The 18118-nt window shown below is 50.7% G+C and overlaps 1 protein-coding gene across 3 annotated transcripts; it reads left to right on the forward strand.

Annotated features, from left to right (window-relative positions):
• The first annotated feature begins 3234 nt into the window (after positions 1 to 3234).
• On the forward strand, positions 3235 to 16862 carry ADAR (adenosine deaminase RNA specific). 3 transcript variants are annotated; one of them, XM_068174865.1, is made up of 15 exons: positions 3235 to 3335; positions 6029 to 7558; positions 8840 to 9026; positions 9109 to 9269; positions 9688 to 9829; positions 10014 to 10219; positions 10431 to 10587; positions 11531 to 11702; positions 12291 to 12384; positions 13731 to 13859; positions 13965 to 14098; positions 14610 to 14792; positions 15232 to 15344; positions 15790 to 15917; positions 16227 to 16862. In XM_068174865.1, exons 1-15 carry the CDS (start codon positions 3253 to 3255, stop codon positions 16465 to 16467), a joined length of 3660 nt encoding a protein of 1219 aa, XP_068030966.1. In that variant the 5' UTR covers positions 3235 to 3252; the 3' UTR covers positions 16468 to 16862. The 3 variants fall into 3 exon arrangements, with proteins under 3 accessions (XP_068030966.1, XP_068030967.1, XP_068030968.1); XM_068174866.1 differs by lacking the exon at positions 3235 to 3335 and adding an exon at positions 4013 to 4158; XM_068174867.1 differs by lacking the exon at positions 3235 to 3335 and having other exon boundaries at positions 6051 to 6186; positions 6288 to 7558.
• Positions 16863 to 18118: the final 1256 nt, after the last annotated feature.

The raw sequence follows: 18118 nt of genomic DNA on the forward strand, positions 1-18118 counted from the left end.
AACCTTCACTGAACATGAGCAGCAGCTGAGCCTGGCAATTCTGGGGTCTGACTCACCATTTCTGCACCCTGCCACTGCTCCAGGTTCATGGAAATGCCTTTGGAAAGCTGCAGGGAAGAGCCCACGGCAGGTATATAGTCCCCACCTAAATATAGCTGCCACTCCACCGGGACACACAGAGCTGCTGGGAGGACCAGGGTGCTCTGAGGAGCTTCTCTTTGTATGTTTTGCCCATTCGTGGACAAATGTAGGCAGATGGACCCCTAAAATTCATCCAGAACCCTCCTGGCTCTCTCCACACCCACCACTCTGGTAGAAGAAGGTCTGGGGACTCCCAGATGATGGCCCTGCATGCGGTAGTTGCTCACTGGTTGTACCACAGCAGCAGAATTATAGAATTGCAGATTTGCTGAGATTGGAAAAGCCCTCTAAAATCACTGATTCCAGCTATTGATTCCCCATCACTGCCAGGGCCATATCCACTCCATTTTTGAACACTTCCAGGGATGATGACTTCACCAGCGCCACGGGGAAGCGTGTTCCAGTGCCTGATCACCCCTTCCCTGCAGAAACATCCCCTAACACCCAATCTGCCCTTGTGCATCCTGAGGCCACTTCCTCCTCTCCTGCCATTTGTTGCCTGGATCAAGAACCAGACCCCCACGGCTGGTCTCTCTCTGAATAGCTCGGCTCCCAAGCCTTTTGGTTATGATCCATAGCCACAAATATAAAATACCACAGTGCCCACTGCCCGACACGTGCTGCTCCAAGCCGCTGACGGCTCGGAGCCGTACGAACGGCAGCGCCGGTGAAATAGAGATTTTTGGAGTTCAGTTAAGTTAACAAAATGAACCAAGCATTTATATTTTAGCTTGTAGAGTTATGTGTTGAATTTTTTAACCTTTTACTTAAGAAACCTCTGCCATGGTACAAAGGGCATAGGAAAATGCAAATTTCTGAAGCTTCTTGCATAAAGTACAATACCGGAGGGGACCAAGGATGCAGAGAACCCAGATGAAGACGCTCCCCTGTCTCTAAGCCCATCAAGATTGACAGAAGTTCACAGATAAGCACTGAAGGACCGAAAGAGCATTTGCAAAGGAGAAAAGTTCAAAAGTTCAGCCATGAATCTTCAGCCTCAAGAGACCACCGAGAGACCCCCGTGCGACCACCACAGCAAACCACGCCTGCCCAGAAGGGTGTGGACCTTTTTAGCATGAGAGGCGAGGACAGGCAGGGCCAGGGGTTGAATATGCATGGAAAAGTTGTGCAATGTATTGCATATAGAACACCTTTGTGAATAAAGGTGTGGGTCAGACTGAGGCTCGGGGCACAAGTTTTTGGAGAGATATCTCACTTTTGCCGGGCGCTGGCACACATACCCACTTCGTAACTGCCCCAGGTTGTGGAGTCTGTTTATTTACTCCGCGTATCGCAGTGCCGGGCGGCGCCCGCTCGGATCCCGGTGCCAGACGGTGAATGACACACGGCTGTCAGGAGCAGTCTGTTCCGTGGCGGTACTTCTGTAGCTCACACGGTCCGGATGGGGTTTGCCCGTGTTATAAATGAATGCTCCAATTTATTAATTAAAGAAAATTTATTAAACGGTCCAAATAAAAATTTAGAGAATAACAACGAAAAGCCACTATCCAATAAAAAGGGTCGGTGCCGAGCCCGGGATCAGCTACAGCAGAGGGTCCCCGATGCTTCACACCAACTGTCCCGTCCCAGCGATTTTTATACGGTTTTTCTTACCCGAGGCAGAGACCCTTTTCTTCCTTTTCCGACTGCACATATTCATGTGGAGTTCTTCCTCTGTGGCAAGTCGAACAAAACGTGTCCGGAGAGCGAAGAACACCCACGATCGCGTTCCCGGAATTCGGTATTGAGACGTATCTCCCCGACGGCTCCGGCTGCCTCAATCTCAGATATTTATGGCGTATTCATCGTCCGGGTGTTCCTCGGATCGCCTTGATGGACGGTCCATCTCCGGGCTGGCCACGTTCGTTTGATGGTAAATGAGGTTCTCCCGCCCTTGTCCAGGTGGTTTCCACATTTTGTTGCAATCCCCATCACTGGCTTGTGTGTCTTTAAATTATATATAAAGTAAACAAATTTAGAGCTAGGACAATTACAAGACAATAAAAAGCAAAGAGTTACGGACGTCCGGATGCTCTCGGGCACTTAGGCCTGATAAGCATGTTTTGTGATAACCCTTAAAAACCATACACTGTTGCATATTCATACATACTTCATGGTTATGCATACATTCTATTTAAAATAAGAAACCCTCTCTGTTGAATGTCAACTGTTTCCTTTAATCCCCACAGCGTCTTCGAGTCTGAGCGAGGCTTGAAGAAATTAGCTTCTTCTGATAAGAAACCCATAAATTCCTCTTCTCTGGAAGATTTCTATGTTCTGTGATGCCCACCTTGAAGTGAGTATCTCATTCCTTAAAAAAAAAACCCCGCATACATAGTTTCTATTTCAACTACTAGAGCTTCATTTTAACCACAAAACTACATTTACCACACTGTTAATCAACGCAACACAACACATATAGTAACTACCTGCGTAGAGCCATGTAATATGCACTTTTCACCATGTAATATGCACTTTTCACCATGTAACATGCACTTTTCACCATGTAATATGCACTTTTCACCATGTAATATGCATTTTTCACCATGTAACATGCACTTTTCACCATGTAATATGCACTTTTCACCATGTAATATGCATTTTTCACCATGTAACATGCATTTTTTCACGGAGGGGAGCCCCACAGGAAGCCTGAGGTAACAGAGGAGCCCCGCTGTGGGGGAGACCTCGCTGAGGGGCACCGGGGATAAGGAAGCTCCAGGGGACAAAGGGACCCCGAAGGACACAGCGCAGCCCCGCCACACACAGCGCCCACATGAAATGGGTGTCCCACGGGCCCTGGGGGCGCACGGAGGAGGGGAGAAGCCGCCCAGGCCCGAGGGCACGGCGGGGCCGGGGGGCACACGGACACTCGGCGACGCCGAGGGCGGGGGAAGCGCCGTCTGAGGCGCACGGGCAGCAGCGGCGGCCGCTCCCCCGGCACACAGCGGGAGTGGCGCTGGGCGGCTGCGCTGCCTCTCCCGCAGCGGAGCGGCCGAGCCCAGCCCCGCCGGGCCCCGCGGCGCCGGCACAGCCGTGCGCTGCCCGCGCCAAACATGGCGGCGCTCGGGCCCGCGGAAAGATGGCGGCCGCGCACGGGCCCGCGGAAAGATGGCCGCCGCGCGGCTCCCCGCGCAGGCGCGTGGGGCTCGCGTGCGTCATCAGCGTGCGCCGGCAGCGGCGGCAGCGGCAAGGTACGGGGGTGCGAGGAGGGGGCGGCTGCGGGCCGGGTCCCGGTGCCGGTCCCCGCAGCTCCGGGCCGAGTTCGGGCCCCCACGGGCCTGCGTGGATCCCTCCGGCCCTGCGTGTCCTGCAGCGGCCGCCGGATCCGGTGACCCCGCGGGCCCAGGCCGTGGTGCGGCCTCCAAGCGCAGGCAACCCCGCGGGCGTTCGGAACGCGGTGTGACCGTGTCCGGGCTCCCCGAGGTCTCTGTCGGGACGGGGTTCTACAGGGCAGAACGCGTCGAATAAAAGCCTCGAGCCCCGGCTTTCGGTGCTGGCCGCCCTGTCTCCCGTGCAGTGCCCTCCGGGCTCGGCGGCCTCGACCGGGGCGAGCCCCTCGTGCTCGCGGTGCCGTAGCTCCCGCCGTGGGTGCGCGGGCCCGGGGACGTGGTTTGACATGGGTCGGGTCTCCCTTGGGCTGCCGCTGAAGGTGGCGGGTGTCCCCGCAGCCGCTCCTCGTGTGCGGACCGGGACCCCCGTCCCGGCGGCAGCTCCTGAGTGACGGGGCTGCATCGCCATAGGGACCGGGGAGAGGAGCTGCCCTCCTGGGTTCGCTTTCCCCCCAGCTTCCCCCGCCGGTAAGGAACCTGATGGTTGCTCCCAAAGCTGAGAGCCTGTCTGGGAAAGCCCGAAACCCGGCCAGCCCCCGCTGCGAGCTCCCTGGGCGGGGCGGAGCGGCTGCTGCGGGAACCGAAACCGAAACGGAGCTCGCAGCCATCTTGGCGCTCGCTCGGTTTCTTTTTTTTATCCCCTTTATTTTCTCATAAAATAACTTGGCGTGCGGATGAGACTGAGGTAAGAGCGTTTTTTGGTTTGTTTTTTTTTTTATTTTTTTTTTTCCCAAAGCTCTCATCTTGTTTTTGCCCCTGGCTCAGGGAGCGCTTTGTAAAACGGGGTCGCTGAGCGGGGGGCAGCAGTGGGATTCCCTCGGAACCGGGAACCTGTCGCTCTGCACTCAGCCTCCCCATGTTTGTTGTAAAAATTAAGTCCCGGTGAAGGCAGCCGAGTGCAGTTGTTTAATGAAAGTGAGATGTAAGTTGACCTTGAGGCGTTTGGTGAGGATGGGGTGAGTGTAATAAACGCCAATCACTTGTTTTAAAAATTTATAAAAGTTTAATAAAAATGAAATGGAAAAAAAAAATAATACAAGTGTAGTAATAAAGATTAAACAATTAGAGTTAGGACAATTAAAGAGACAATAACAGCAAAAAGTTACAGCCCGGGCTGGGTACCTCTCTCTGGACAAAAGTGAGCCAGGAGAAGGACCCCGATAAAAGAGAATTCCCTCCCTAAGAGGGGTAACCTGTTGCATACACAAAGCACTTCATGAATATGCCTATTTTTTTATTTAAAACAAGAAATTCGTCCGGTACTTGTTGAGAAATTCCTGTTAATCCCAGGCGCCTTGAAGTCTTAAGTCGAGTTTGGAGAAGTTCGGTTTTTTGTTGATAAGGAAAGCCATAAATTCCTCTCCTCTGGAAGATTTAGGGGTTTCTGTAATTGTTATCTCTGTGTGAAGAATTTCTTGATTATCTTCTCCTTCTCTTGAGCAAAAAGAATACCACACAGACATATTTTCTATTTTAACTACTAAAGCTTAATTTCAATTACAAAACTACATTTACTATATTATTAAAACGTTACTACAGCACTTCTAATCAATATAACATAATACATATAGTATTCAATTTAATATTTGCGAAAAGCCGATCATAAAATAACGCATTTTTCACAAGGAGCTTTGTAAAGATGAGGCTTGGATCAGAAAAGCTGTCTTTGTGACGATAGGTGCTGTAAGGAGGTCACGGAGGAGCAGGCAGGGCGTGGACCCGGCAGTGTGTATCATGTTCCGTGTCCTTATCCTCTCCGTTGTGTAGCAAGTGTTATCAGAAAATTAGAATATGCTGGGCTGGGTTCCTTACTGTTAAAAAAGCATATTAATAGTTAAGTCTTACCCCTGTACCCCAGGGGGGCAGCACGACTTTGTGTGATAGGTTGAGATTTGGGCTGTGATGGAAAAAACACGTATCGTTGCCAGCTGCACACCCGCCCAATTTCTCTGCATATTATCACTTTCATTCCCCTGCCGTGTGATGTTTTACCTCTACAGGTCGCATAGTGTCCAGGGAGGAAAAGACACTTGGCATTTCACACTGTTTTGCCCACGAATCTGAAAATAATTGCAAGCTTGTTGCAGCTCTGTTCTGTGTGCCCGTGCAAGTTGCTCCAGCTCCTTGTGCTGCTCCAGCTCACCTCCTTGTGTTCCTTTACCTCCTCAGTGCCCCCATTTCTCAGGTTGTAACGTCCTAAAATCTGAGATTCTTCTCTCCCTTGAGGCAGGGCAGTGGAGCTTGCTGTGTTTCAGGAGTGCCACCCAGCCCCGTGCTGGAATCAAGCCTAACACAGGAGCAGAGGGCTGCTTGTGGCAAAGCTGCTTCTTGGGATTGACTTCCCCTGCAGTTTGGGGCTGCTGGTTCTCTGCTGGGCAGCCAGAGTTTGCCGTTTGTGTTTTTACAGGACTAATTTAGATTCCTAGTAAAGTAGGGAAAAAACGGACAAGTGAGAAGATGAAGTGCCTCAGTAGCTGGGAATCGGTTTAAACTGCATTTCTGGAATGCTGTCGTCGTGAGAAGGTGATCTGAGCTCCTGTGTTTTTTCTCCTCAGGGCAGGAGAGTGTGGAGTGAGTGGCAGCTTCTCTCCTGGCTCGTCAGCAGCCTGGTTCCCGCTCGTGTCCCAGGAGTGCGCTATGGTCAGAGGCGCTGGGCGAGGCAGAGGCTCCTATCTCACCCAGCCAAGACATAACTGCCCCAGCACTAACCGAGGTCTTTTTAACCACCCTCGTACCCCACAAGAAACTAATCAGGAAACCTTTTTACACCAGCAGTTCCTGAGAGAGCAGGACGCTGAAGTCTCTGTGTTGCAGGGACAGGGATCACACAAGGAGTGGCGCACCAGAGGCGGACGAGCTGCGGCACCGGCTCCTGCAGGCAGAGGTCAGCCCAGCTCCAGCAGGGCTGCAGGCCCTAGGTTCTCCAGCCAGCATCCACGGGTTGAGACTCTGCCTCGGTATTGCCCTCCGCAGCACCATCGTCAGGAGAACTCCGGGAGAGATTCTGATGCTGTGAGGCTGAATTTCCAAAGACTGTCTCTTGCTGGGCAAGACTATGAGCAAGAAATTCTGACTGTTTTCAGGCAGCTCGGGGAGGGGAGGACTTGCACGGCTAATGATCTGGCACGTAAACTTAAAACTCAAAAGAAAGAGGTCAACCGTGTTTTGTATAAACTCCTCAGAGAAGGCAAGTTGCACAAAGAGGGAGAGACACCGCCACTGTGGAGAATTGCCAGCCCTAGTTCAGGGAGAGAAAGAAGCCCTACTGACCACAGTGCCAGTTGCACAGATCCAGCAAATCGTGAGAACAGAGGAGAGCGGAGCACATTTGGCTTGGGAGACACGGAGATGGCTGAGACAAAGGAGAAAATCTGCAACTACTTGTTCAGTGTGGTGGAAACAACAGCTCTCAATCTTGCCAAAAACATTGGGTTTTCGAGGGCTAAGGATGTTAACGCGTTTCTTAGCGCTCTGGAAAAGCTGGGAGATGTCCACAAGCAGAACGCGACTCCACCACGGTGGTCCCTGACAAACAGGAAACGCGAGAGGATGCAGATGAGGCTGAAGGCCAGCACAATAATGCAGATGGCAGATGCCACACCTCCTGAGTCAGGTCTTCCCTCTTCCTTTGTCCCTCCGTGTCCCCAGGAGGTGACCGCAGCTTCGCCAGCAGCGGTGAAGGAAGAAGAAGAAAGTGCAGAAAATGAGCAGCAGCCTTTGGGGCAAGCTGGTCAGGGCAGTGTCGGTGACACGGAGGCAGATGCATCTGAGGACACTAAGCCTGACTTCTCCAGTTTGAGTAACTATGATAACTCAGAAAACAGCAAGTGGACCACAGATGATATCCCAGATAATCTGAATGCTATCAGCAAGCAGCCTGATAAGTCAGAATACATCATGGATTCTCAGTCTTCCCCCAGTTATGCTGCCCAGTTCGAAACTGCTTTCCCATGTACACCTGCAGAGAAACTGATGGCTTGTCAGGAGAAGAACCCAGTGAGTGGCCTTACTGAATATTCCCAGTACACATACCAACACTGTGATTTCATCATGCTGGAGCAGAATGGACCCTCTCATGAGCCACGGTAAGAAAATGTCTTGCCTTTTCTGAGCTCCTTTTCCATAAAATGATTTGACTTAAACTGAGTTCACCCACTCAACTGTCCTGAAGGGGCCTGCTGTTAATGTTTCTTACGTTTCAGAAGGATTAATCTAGTTGATTCCTTGCATCAGCTTAAAAAATAAAGCAAGGCTAAAATTTAACCCTAGCTAGCCCGTTTTTGGCATTCCTCATTCTGAGCAGCAAAGATGGGATTAATTTCTTCATTAGGTCCTATCTAATTACTTGCCTTCGATTTGACCGTACAGGGGGAAACTGGTATTTCTAAGCTGCCTCTAAAGATGCTTTCACCCTGGAAATGGTGTAAAGGGAGCCCAGAACAAAGTGTTTGGGTGCAGGTGTCTTAAGTTAGACAAGGTGGCCCCAGTCTGGACATTTCTGTGTTGTAGCAGGTCAGAGCCAATTCTCTGAGCTGAGCATGTGGCATGACACTGCAGTTGGCTAAGTCAGTCTCTGGAGTCCCTTGTAGAATCATGGCTGTTACTGAGCATAAGTGAGACTGAGAAAATCTCCACATGTGCCACACTGGAACATGTCAATAGATCCACTAGACAGGAAAATTGGCCTAATTTCTAAAGATGGAGTCCCAGGGTGTTTTGTTTTTGTTTTGTTGGGGTTTTTTTTATTTTTGTTTTTAAGAAATAATCTGAATGGATTCAGCACCATAATCCCTCTCCAGATCTGGTTTGATTCACTCTCCTTGGAAGCAGATTTCCAGGGCTGGAGGATGGAAGATCAACTTGTTTGTTAGAGGTCACCGGCATGGGGGAGGCAGAAATGTCAAAGGCAGGAGGTTTATGTGAGGCATCACCTTTCTAAGAGGGATGCCCTGGATAGCCACGGAGAATGCCACAAGGAGGAGGTGCAAATGAAACAGTGCAGGCTGCTTTTGAGCTTTCTTATTCCTGGCCAGGAACCACAACAGAGCTGCTGCCTGCATACACTCATTACCTGTTTCTGGCATCTGTGGTGGAACAAGGCAATTCGTCCTGTTCCTTCAGAACAAAACGTGGAGCTGCTCCTCTGTTGTGAACAGCTCTGGAAATGTAATGAAACAAGGCCCAGATGCAGTGCTGCTTGGGTACCCTTGGGATTTTTTTGTCTTCTGCTCGTGACAGCCTGGATTTACTCTCCCAGCTGGGAGCTGGCTGTTTCTCCTCCTTTGAATTCCAAGAGCAGCCTTGCTTGCTCTGAGAAGACCACACTTCTGCTTCTCAATATGCCCCTTTGGTTTTCTCTTTCAAAGGTTTAAGTTCCAGGCAGTGATCAACGGGCGCCAATTCCCACCAGCAGAAGCAGGGAGCAAAAAATTGGCTAAGCAGGAGGCAGCAGCTAATGCCATGAAGGTCCTGATGAGTGAAGTAGAGAATGGAAGGCACAGTGGAATTAAATGTGAGGAGCCATTTCCCTCCAACAGCTCGGAACCAGAATTGGTGAGTCCTGTTTTCTTTATTTTGTGAGGCTGCTCAAACAGTATTGAGTCTGACACTGATTTCCTCCATCTTCTTGCTGTAGCCTTTGCAGCTGGAGCCAGAGCTGTCATCTGCAGCAGCTGCTCACCTCAACCTGCTTCCTGGGAAGCATCCTATCAGCATATTAATGGAGTATGGTCAAAAATCAGGGAACATAATTGAATTCCAGCTGCTCTCTCAGGAAGGCCCACCTCATGATCCAAGGTATGGCGTATTCTGGTCAGCTTTGAGGGAGGGTGGAAACTCTTTTCTTCACTGTCCTTCCCCTTCAGCACGCTGCCCACATTCCTGGACTTGTCACTGACCTAGCTGAGTGCTCCTCTTAGCCAAGGCTTCTGGGCATGGCTTGTCCAAGATATCTAGTTCCAGAAGGAGACCCAAAGTGATGCCCTTTCTCAGAGAAAGGATGCTGTTTCTTCTACCAGAGCAGGAGGAGGTTCCAGTCCTGTACCCTTCCTGGGGGTGCTCTACTGGAAGTGTTTAGGGCCATCACAGCAGAATTCAATTGAAGATAAATTGGAGATAACCCAGAAGGATTTGCCTGGGAAGTGGGGCATGGGGATAATAAGCAGATTGAGACACGTGTGGTTAACACTTTTCATGTACTGTAATGTCCTGTCAGGTTCAGCTACTGTGTGAAAATGGGTGACCAAATTTTCCCTGCTGTGGTAGGAAACAGCAAGAAGGGAGCAAAGCAAATGGCAGCAGAAGTTGCTGTGAAGATTCTTTCTGGAGAGTCTGTACCCCATGTCTTGCCTGAACAGGTATAAAGAGCTTTTTTATATGACCCAAGTGTTTGGAATTGGGTGTTTCCCCCCTTTTATTTCCTATTCTGCTGGATTTCACCCCACAGGGTCATGTGGGGCAGAGGTTTGCTGCTGCTCTTGGCCTGCACTAAATGCAGCTGCTCAGTGTTTAACAGTCTTCTCCTGTCTAACTCTGCCCTAGCCTGTTGTGAAGCCTCACAGTGACCAGTCCATGCACAATATCGCCACTCCAGATGAATCCAAAGTGGTGAAAACGAAGGGTGCTGGGGAGCTCATCAAATATCTTAACGTCAATCCTGTCAGTGGCCTGCTGGAATATGCCCGTTCCAATGGGTTTGCTGCAGAGTTCAAACTCATTGACCAGTCAGGACCTCCCCATGACCCCAAGTAAGTAGCAGCATCTGGCAGAAGGGAATTTTGTGCTGCTGCTCTTGTCCTAGGAAAAGGGCAGAAAGCTCAAAATCGCTGATGCCTTTTGAGATGGCAACAGGGCTAGTTGCTGCCTCTGCCGAATCTTGTCCCTCTGATTCCGTCCTCTCTCCACTTTGAGAATGTAAAAACCAAACTGAAATCCACAGGTTTCTTGGTTTCCTTGTAGGTTTGTCTATCAGGCGAAGGTTGGAGGCCGCTGGTTCCCAGCTGTAACTGCACACAACAAAAAGCAGGGCAAGCAGGAGGCAGCTGATGCAGCGCTCCGAGTCCTGATTGGGGAGTCAGAGAAGACTGAGCGCATGGAAGGGATGAGTGTCACTGAGGTAAATCTTCTGCCAAAGCTGGGGTTGTGTTTGTAGTCCTGCCTATCCCCCTCCCCTCAGTCCAGCCAAAAAATGCTTTCAAAATTAACCGTGATCCCTTTGTTCTCTGCAGCTGTTGATAACCTGATATGGTTTTCCTGAAGTGGGTTAGATGTTTCCTCAGGGCACAGGCATACCCTTCTGTCCTACAGGCCTCTGCTTTAGGGCTAAATTATTATCAGATTCTTCCACAAGCTAATGAAATGTGTTCCTGTGGTAGAGTAGGAACATGCTTATTTTTAATTATAACTTTTTTTCTATTATACGCCTTCCAAATTCCTTTGTGCTGCATTAAAAATTGTGTATCAGCTCAAAAAATTCATGCATCAGATAAACGCAAAGCCCTGGTTGTGTCAGGATGGCTGTCCCAAACTTGGGCTGATATAAATCACGCTCAGAGTGTTGTGATCTCTGAAAAGCCTCGTTCCAGGCAGTGCAGCTGGGGCTCTAAATAGCAAAGCCATCAGGGAGGATTTGTCAGTCAGCAGTGCTGGAGGAGATGAGTTGGTCTGCACTGGAATGACTGTGCACTCTCCTCACCGGCAGCCAGAGGAGGAATTCCTCCAAAGCCAGGAACAGATTTCCTTGGCTGAGTCTCTGGAAATAGGCAGGTTAATTTTGTTCCTTCTTGCTCGGGGTTTTCCCTGGCATTGTCAGGAGGCCATTCCTCAGCCCGTGTCGCTTGCTGCTGTCTCTGATGCGGCTAAAGCAGAGCTCAAAGCCTTGGATGAGGCTTTCCCAGAAATACCTAGAAGAACTTCACCCGCCCCTTGACACAGCACCACCCAAAGCTCAGAGTTTTCTGTGTACTGCCTTCTGCTTGGAAAGCTGTGCTGCAGCTTAGCTCATTCTTGAGCTGTGTCGTGTGAGCTGCTCAGGACGTGTGCTGTTGTCCCCATCCCAGCTCCCCGTGAGCGGCAGCACCCTGCACGATCAGCTGGCCATGCTGAGCCACCAGCGCTTCAACTCCCTCACGGCCCGCGTCCAGCACAGCCTGCTCGGCCGCAAGATCCTGGCTGCCATCATCATGAGGAGAGGAGATAAGGGCTTGGGAGTGGTGGTCAGCATCGGAACAGGTATGAGCAGCTTCTTCCAGCACGCTCGGAACTCTCCGTGCTAGGTTTCCTTGTCAGCCACGGCTCAGAAATGGCTGTTGCTGTAGGCTTCCTCAGAGAGGGTACAAAATGTTCCCAAGGCTCACATGGTGTCATGAGTGATCCGGTTAGAGAGAGAGAGAACATAGCAAATGTGCCTGCAGCTATATTGCTCCTAATCTTTGCTTGCATTGCTGCGTCCTACTCTGTGCATCAGAGCATGGGTTCCTTATGTGCCAGAGCACACGATCCCCCAGCTTCTCCCAGCTGCACGTACCTTCTCTCCCTCCCTGCTTTGCTGCCAGGCTTCTACCTGGAGTGATGGGCTGAAAAGCCCTCGGGGAGGTACAGTCCCCCAAAACTCATGGCAGTTGAAGTCTGTCTGTCCCTAAAGTGGCGTCCCTTTATTTTCTTAACTGCTTGTGATAGTGATTTAATAGGCAGGGTGCTCGTGCTGGTGCTGCTGCTTGAGAGCCCAAAGAAATAAGACTTCTTCCCTCTGTCTCTGAAGCCATCTTGACTTTGATACCTGCCCTATTATTTAATTCTTTATGTGTTTGTTTGTTTCAGGTAATCGCTGTGTGAAAGGGGAAGAGCTAAGCTTGAAGGGAGAGACAGTAAATGACTGTCATGCAGAAATCATTTCTCGAAGAGGCTTTGTGAGGTGAGAAAAGGGGAAACTCAAAAGGAAAAGGAGAGGGGCCTGCCAGGAGCTGCTCTCCCATTCTGGAGGGATGTGGCTGGAACACACCCCGAGTTTTTTGCTGTGCTGAGAGATGCTGTGATCCTCAGACACTGTTTACTCATGTGTTGAATAGAGGGAAGTTATTTCTGATAAGAAGGGGCCATACCTGAATGATGCCCAAATAAGTACTGAATGGGAGACTTGCCAGGAGCCCAAGGGCTGCATCTGATGTACTTTAATATTAAAGCCTCCTGCTGAAGCTGCTGGGCTGATATGCAGGGTGCTCTCCAGCCTGAGCACAGCTCCTGCCACGCCAAGACACTGCAGGCTTGGTCTCCTGGCCTGTCTGGGTGTAGAAGGATTCAGGAAAACATACTGAATATGTTTGCTTTGATAATGAACATGTTTTTCAGAGGCTGGAAAGGGTTTTCCCAACTAAATTACACAATTCTTCTCTTGCTCTTCTCCTCCCACATTCACTGTGGCAGTTTTTAGTTTTTGAAAACTAAAGTGAGATGAAGTTGGACTGCTTGGTCAACATCTGTCCTTCAGTTATGAACAAAAAAAAAATCAGCTGCTTCCTCCAAGCCTTTGTGTGCTGCCACTGTGCTCTGCATTCCTCAGCAAGGGAAAGTGTTGAGGGCAGGTCTCTGGGAAGTGATGAATCAGGATTGCATCTTGTTTACTGACTGTTTCAGCTGTTAATCTTGACAGCAGTGGCTGCTCTGGCACAGCAGAGTGAACTCTGCCTCCCCTTGCAAAATCAGTCCCTGCACAGGCTCTGCTCAAGGACTGTCTGGGAGGCTGCAGTTCTTCTTTAGTCCTTGACATCATGCTGGGAGACCTCAGGGTTTTCCCTGGCCAGAAGCAGCCATAAAAGACCCAGCAGTGCAAACAGATCCTGGGCTCGTTCTAATACCACTTGAATTCAGCTGCCTGCAGGGTTGTTCACTTTTAATGCAAACTTGCTGCTGACTAAAGGTGCTGTTAACAACCTTGAAGTCTTCTTCACCCTGGGATCAGACGCATGCGAGCAGCACCCACCCAGGCTCCTTCTTTTCTCCTGCCAGAGCTTATCCCGGCTTCCTGGACAGGATGCTGCTTTTCTTCTGCTTGTCCTCTGTATGGCAGAAAATCTGCTGGATTTTTTGCCCTTTTTGTGCATCAAGCATTGTTTGTTGGCTTCCCAGGCATCCTCAGCCAGAGCTCCTGGTCTCTGCTCTTCCATGTGGCAGGAATGGGTGTCGTGGGACCCTGCCTGTCAGTTGAAGCACTTCTTGCCTGAGAAGCAGAGCAGCCTTTTGACAGGATGGTGTTTTTCTCAGGTTTCTTTACAGTGAGCTGATGAAATATGACCCGTCTAATCCTTCCTCTACAGAAGAGAGCATTTTTGAGCAAGCGGGAGGGAAGAAACTCAAAATAAAGAGCAGTGTTACCTTCCACCTCTACATCAGGTTGGTGGGGGGTTTGAATGACTGGTGTCAGCAGCACTGACACACCCCTGACCCTGGCTGTTTCCTTTACAGTCAGTGCTAAGCAGAGAGGGGTTTGTTTTCTAGCACAGCACCGTGTGGAGACGGAGCACTCTTTGATAAATCCTGCAGCGATCAGGCGAACGAGATGGGACAACCCCAACATCAGCCTCTCTTTGAGAACCCCAAGCAAGGCAAGCTGCGGACCAAGGTGGAGAACGGTGAGTGCAATCACTCCCTGCACCATGGAGTGGCTTCAGTCCTCTCCTGGGAGCCTTTCTGGTGCTCCAGAGCTTCCCTCTGTGTGCTGTTGTGAGATTTGAAGCATTCAGGAACCAAAAGAGGTAGATACAAGGCTGTAGAGAGAGTCCCTTTCCCCTTCCCAGGAAGGCTTTAGAGAGAGTCCCAGTCCCTTTCCCCTTTCCAGCTCTGCCTCTTGCACTGCCACGCTTGTGAAGTTTGCAGCTGAAGTTTGATCTAGGTCTGTGTCCTGCCTTTCAAGCAAAGCTCTCTTCTGCTTCAGCCATGTTGAAAATTACTCATCAGTACCCAGTACTGATGAGGAGGATGAGTATGAACCTGGTGTCAGACTCATCAGTACCCAGTGCTGAGGAGTATGAACCTGGTGTCAGACTCTGGGTATCCAGAAGTGTCTTGTGCAGTTGCTGCTGGGGTTTTGATTTGTTCAATATCTGACACTCTACAGAAAAGCTTTCTTCTTCTCTTGTGCAGGGGAAGGCACCATTCCTGTGGAGTCGAGTGACATTGTGCCCACGTGGGACGGGATCCAGCATGGGGAACGGTTACGAACCATGTCCTGCAGTGACAAAATCTTACGCTGGAATATTCTTGGCTTGCAAGGGGCATTGCTGTCACACTTCCTGGAGCCAGTTTATCTCCACTCTGTTACACTCGGTGCGAAACCCTCTGTCCTTCCAGGGTAAAACTAGGCTGCAGTGACAGTTCATCTCACTCCCCAGTGTGATGGCAAAGTTTGTTTGTGGAGGGTGTAGGAGTAACAGACTGAATTGTCTTTCTTGGCAGAGCTGTTTGAAAATGTAAAAGGAGTCTGTGGATTTTAGGCTGTGGGTAGAGTCAGTGTCTCTGCAAAGTTCTGGATTTTTAGGAAGCACATGTGATCTAGGAGAGTGAGACAAAAACTGCGTGTTTGTGTCTTTAGTGAGAAATGTTGCGGTCTGTAGACCATTGTCGTACACATCCAGGATACATGTAGCTATGATCCACATGCTGTGAGCTTTCGGGAGCCTGTGAGCAGTGCTGCAGTTCTGGGGGCTTGGCCAACCCATCACCTGTGCCATCCTGTTTCCTCACACCTTTACTTCTGTCTCCACAGGTTACTTGTACAGTCAGGGTCACTTGACCCGTGCCATCTGCTGCCGTATGGAGAGGGATGGGAACACACTGAAGGAAAAGCTCCAGGCTCCATATCACATTAACCATCCTGAGGTACTGCAGCTGCAGCACTTCTTCATCTTTGTCCCCCGTTCCTTTGCCTGTGGGTTTGAGGGTCCCTGAGGCACTCTGCAGGGAGGGTCGTTGTGCAGCAGCCCTCCAACCAGGAGCAGGAATTAGTGACCAGAAACACAGAATCACACAATCAAGGGATATCCTGAGTTGGAAGGGACCCACAATGTCTCATCAGGTCTAGTTCCTGGCCCTACACAGGACAACTCCCAAGAACCTGCCCTCTTTGTGTCACCCCACAGTTTGGGGGTTACTGGCAGTGTCTTAGTCTGGAAAAAAGGACACTAAAGTTGCCTCTCTAGCCTTCAACTCAGTAAGAACCTTTTCCTTGTGGCTCTGGAAAGTTTGGGATGAGCTGAAACTGTGAGGGATGAAAGGGGCAAGAGACTGAGGCAGCAGGACCAGGTTAAGCTTCCTTCTCGTGCAGGTTGGGCGAGTCAGCGTGTACGACTCTGCAAGGCAGACAGGCAAGACGAAGGAGTCATCGGTGAACTGGTGTCTTGCTGATGAAAGCGAAGTTGAAATCTTGGACGGCACCAAAGGGAAAGTAGATGGGTAAGAAGAGCCTTTCCTGACACTGCCTTTTCCTGACGCTGTCTGGGGGAAGGGGGGCAGCTCTGAGGTGGGGAGTACACTCTGCACTGTTACAGCACCCGACACATGGGGAGGGTTGGATAGAGGAATTTTAAACAGACATAAGCAAGCACTCCTGAAGGAAAACAAAATGTTGCCCTGCCTGGACCCTACCACTGAGCCCTGCCAAGCCCAGGGCTCCTCCATCATGGGATTTTCCCTGAGCCCCCTGCTTCTCTTGGCTCTTCCCAGTGTCCTGTCCCTCATTGCTGTCACTGTCTTCCTTCCCAGAGTGAAGCTGGAGGTGTCTCGTGTGTCCAAGAGGAAAATGTTCACCCTGTTCCAGCAGCTCTGTGCAAAGAACAACCGCAAGGACCTGCAGGGCTTCTCTGTGTACTCGGATGCCAAGGAGGCAGCCACAGCATACCAGGCAGCCAAGCAGTGCTTCTTCAGCGCTCTGGAGGAGCTGGGCTATGGCAGCTGGATCCGCAAACCCCAAGAGGAAGAAAATTTCTCTGCCCTTGATGTGTAGGGAAGCACTCTGCAAGGAGTGGGGCGTTAACGTGCACAGGCTGTGCATGGCTGTGCTCATCCTTCTTTCACCACGTTTTTGGAGTGGAATCAGGACTGTGCAGCAGTTTCCTCGTAGGCCTGGCTGCCTTGTCACTGTCACTCAGACCCTGCGTTTTTAAAATGTGCATGTAAATTATTCTCTTGTTTTTTTAAGCAAGGGCAGGCTCAGTCCCCATTTGCTTTTTTATAGTTTTGTCCCTCCTTTATTGTTTTTAAAGAAGGTACAAGAAACCAGAGGAATTTCCAAGACTGTGAGCTTGAAACCTTTGGACCTTGTTCTGCAAATCCCTCTGGCAGGTTTTGAGGCAAATTTTCTCCTTTGAGATTAAAAAAAAAAAAAAAAACAAAACAAAAAAAAACCTCAGGCTGTTGACTGGTTTTCTGTGTCTCTGTTGGAAGATGACTGGCAGCCCAGCCAAGCTGGGACATGGGACTGACCTCTGCAATGTGCAGCCATAGGACCAGCATAACATTCTGCATTAATAACAAAAAAGAAAGTTTCAGCGTTGTTGTTCAGCGGTGTGTTAAATCCTGCTGAGGTGAAGAGGGGTCCATGGTGGGGTTTGGAGAGGGACAGAGTATTTGAGATGAGTTAGTATTTGCTGAATGATGAAGGGAGCAGGGTAGAGTTTGGAACTGAGCCTCTTACCTCAAGCACAGGGATCATTGGGCAGAGCTAAGCCCATGAGGGCTGGGCTCTGAAATGCTGGGGCAGAGCCCTCCCAGCTCCTTCCCTCACTCCTAGCTCTAGAAAAGGGTGAGCTGTCTGGTCTCTGGGCACCAGGGGTGGCTGCAGGCCCTGTCCTGTGTCTGTCTGTGTCTGAGCTGAACCACATGCCAGAGATGCTGGTGGAAGGTGAGAAGTAGCAATGCTGTTGCCATGCAGCAGCAGTTTTTTGGGTGTCGTTGAAGCAGCCCCTTTCCCTGTACAAAGCAAATGCTGGCTTTGCCTGGGATGAGAGCTAGCTGTCTGTCCTGTCTCATGTGAGACAGAGACCAAAGACCTGTTAGCATGAAGTACAGCCCAAAGCGAGGAGCCCTAAGGCTGGGAGCAAGACCCCGGCTCTGGCTGTGGATCTCCACAGGACAGCTGAAGGCAGCCAGGCTGGGGCCAAGCAGGGTCACCGCTTGCTGAAAGTCCGGCTGTCACGTGCAGCCTGCCTTGCCTGCAGCTGCCCGTGGGCATCCACCGCCGCACAGAGCTGTGAGGGGAAGGAACTGCCTTGGCACCCAGCCCAGAGCAGGGCTGGGGGGGCTCCTCTGTCTGCAGCTGCTCAGGGAGCTGTGCCTGAGGCTATGGGGGCTCCTGCTGTGCTCCCCACGCCTTCCCAATACTGACAGATCTCCCCTCCCCACTGGGGCACAGCAGGACCTGCACCCACTCGAGGATGGTCCAACAGCAGAGACACAGAGGTGGGATGAACTGGGGCAAGTGCCTGGCATGGGGCTGCTTTAGGAGCAAAGCTCTTAACATTTAGGTATTGGGGTGCACCCCTGAGCTCCAGGAGCAGCAGCTGCAGCAGCTGGGATTTCTCTGGCTGGGTGAAGTGCTGGGATTTAAATTAATTTCTAAGCGTGCAGCTTCCCCTGGCCCCTGTGTGTTGCCAGGC

Source organism: Anomalospiza imberbis, chromosome 29, assembly GCF_031753505.1.
Source record: "Anomalospiza imberbis isolate Cuckoo-Finch-1a 21T00152 chromosome 29, ASM3175350v1, whole genome shotgun sequence".
NCBI classification, from domain to species: domain Eukaryota; kingdom Metazoa; phylum Chordata; class Aves; order Passeriformes; family Viduidae; genus Anomalospiza; species Anomalospiza imberbis.